A 438-nucleotide genomic window follows, 5' to 3' on the forward strand; every position below is an offset into this window, starting at 1 on the left:
TGAGACTAATCTTTACTGCACAAAACTGGAAGCTGGAGATGCATCTCGGTGTCAACCGACGAGGCTTACACATGGGAAAGGAAAACATATAGTTGTGCTAGATCACCAGATGAAGAACTTTGTTGACATTCATGATTCAGTTGATTCGCCTCCGCGGGTTTCTCTTTGCTCTTTGAGCGACGGAACCGTACTCAAGATTCTTTACGAGCAGACATCTCCTAAACTACTGAAAAGTCTTAAACTTGAGCCTCCAGAGTTTGTTCAAATACAAGCGAATGATGGAAAGACAATGCTGTACGGTGCGGTTTACAAACCTGACAGTTCGAAATTTGGTCCTCCTCCATATAAAACAATGATCAGCGTTTACGGAGGTCCCAGCGTTCAGCTGGTTCATGATTCTTGGATTAATACAGTCGACATGAGGACACAGTACCTGAG

The 438-nt window shown here is 43.8% G+C and overlaps 1 protein-coding gene across 1 annotated transcript; it reads left to right on the top strand.

Annotated features, from left to right (window-relative positions):
* Positions 1-4: 4 nt before the first annotated feature.
* On the top strand, positions 5-433 carry LOC109131925 (dipeptidyl peptidase 8-like; the record flags this gene model as incomplete). The annotated part of the gene is made up of 1 exon (XM_019243094.1): positions 5-433. A coding segment is annotated over one exon (429 nt), but the record flags the coding sequence as incomplete, so codon positions are not given.
* Positions 434-438: the final 5 nt, after the last annotated feature.

This window comes from Camelina sativa, unplaced genomic scaffold, assembly GCF_000633955.1.
Source record: "Camelina sativa cultivar DH55 unplaced genomic scaffold, Cs unpScaffold08257, whole genome shotgun sequence".
NCBI classification, from domain to species: domain Eukaryota; kingdom Viridiplantae; phylum Streptophyta; class Magnoliopsida; order Brassicales; family Brassicaceae; genus Camelina; species Camelina sativa.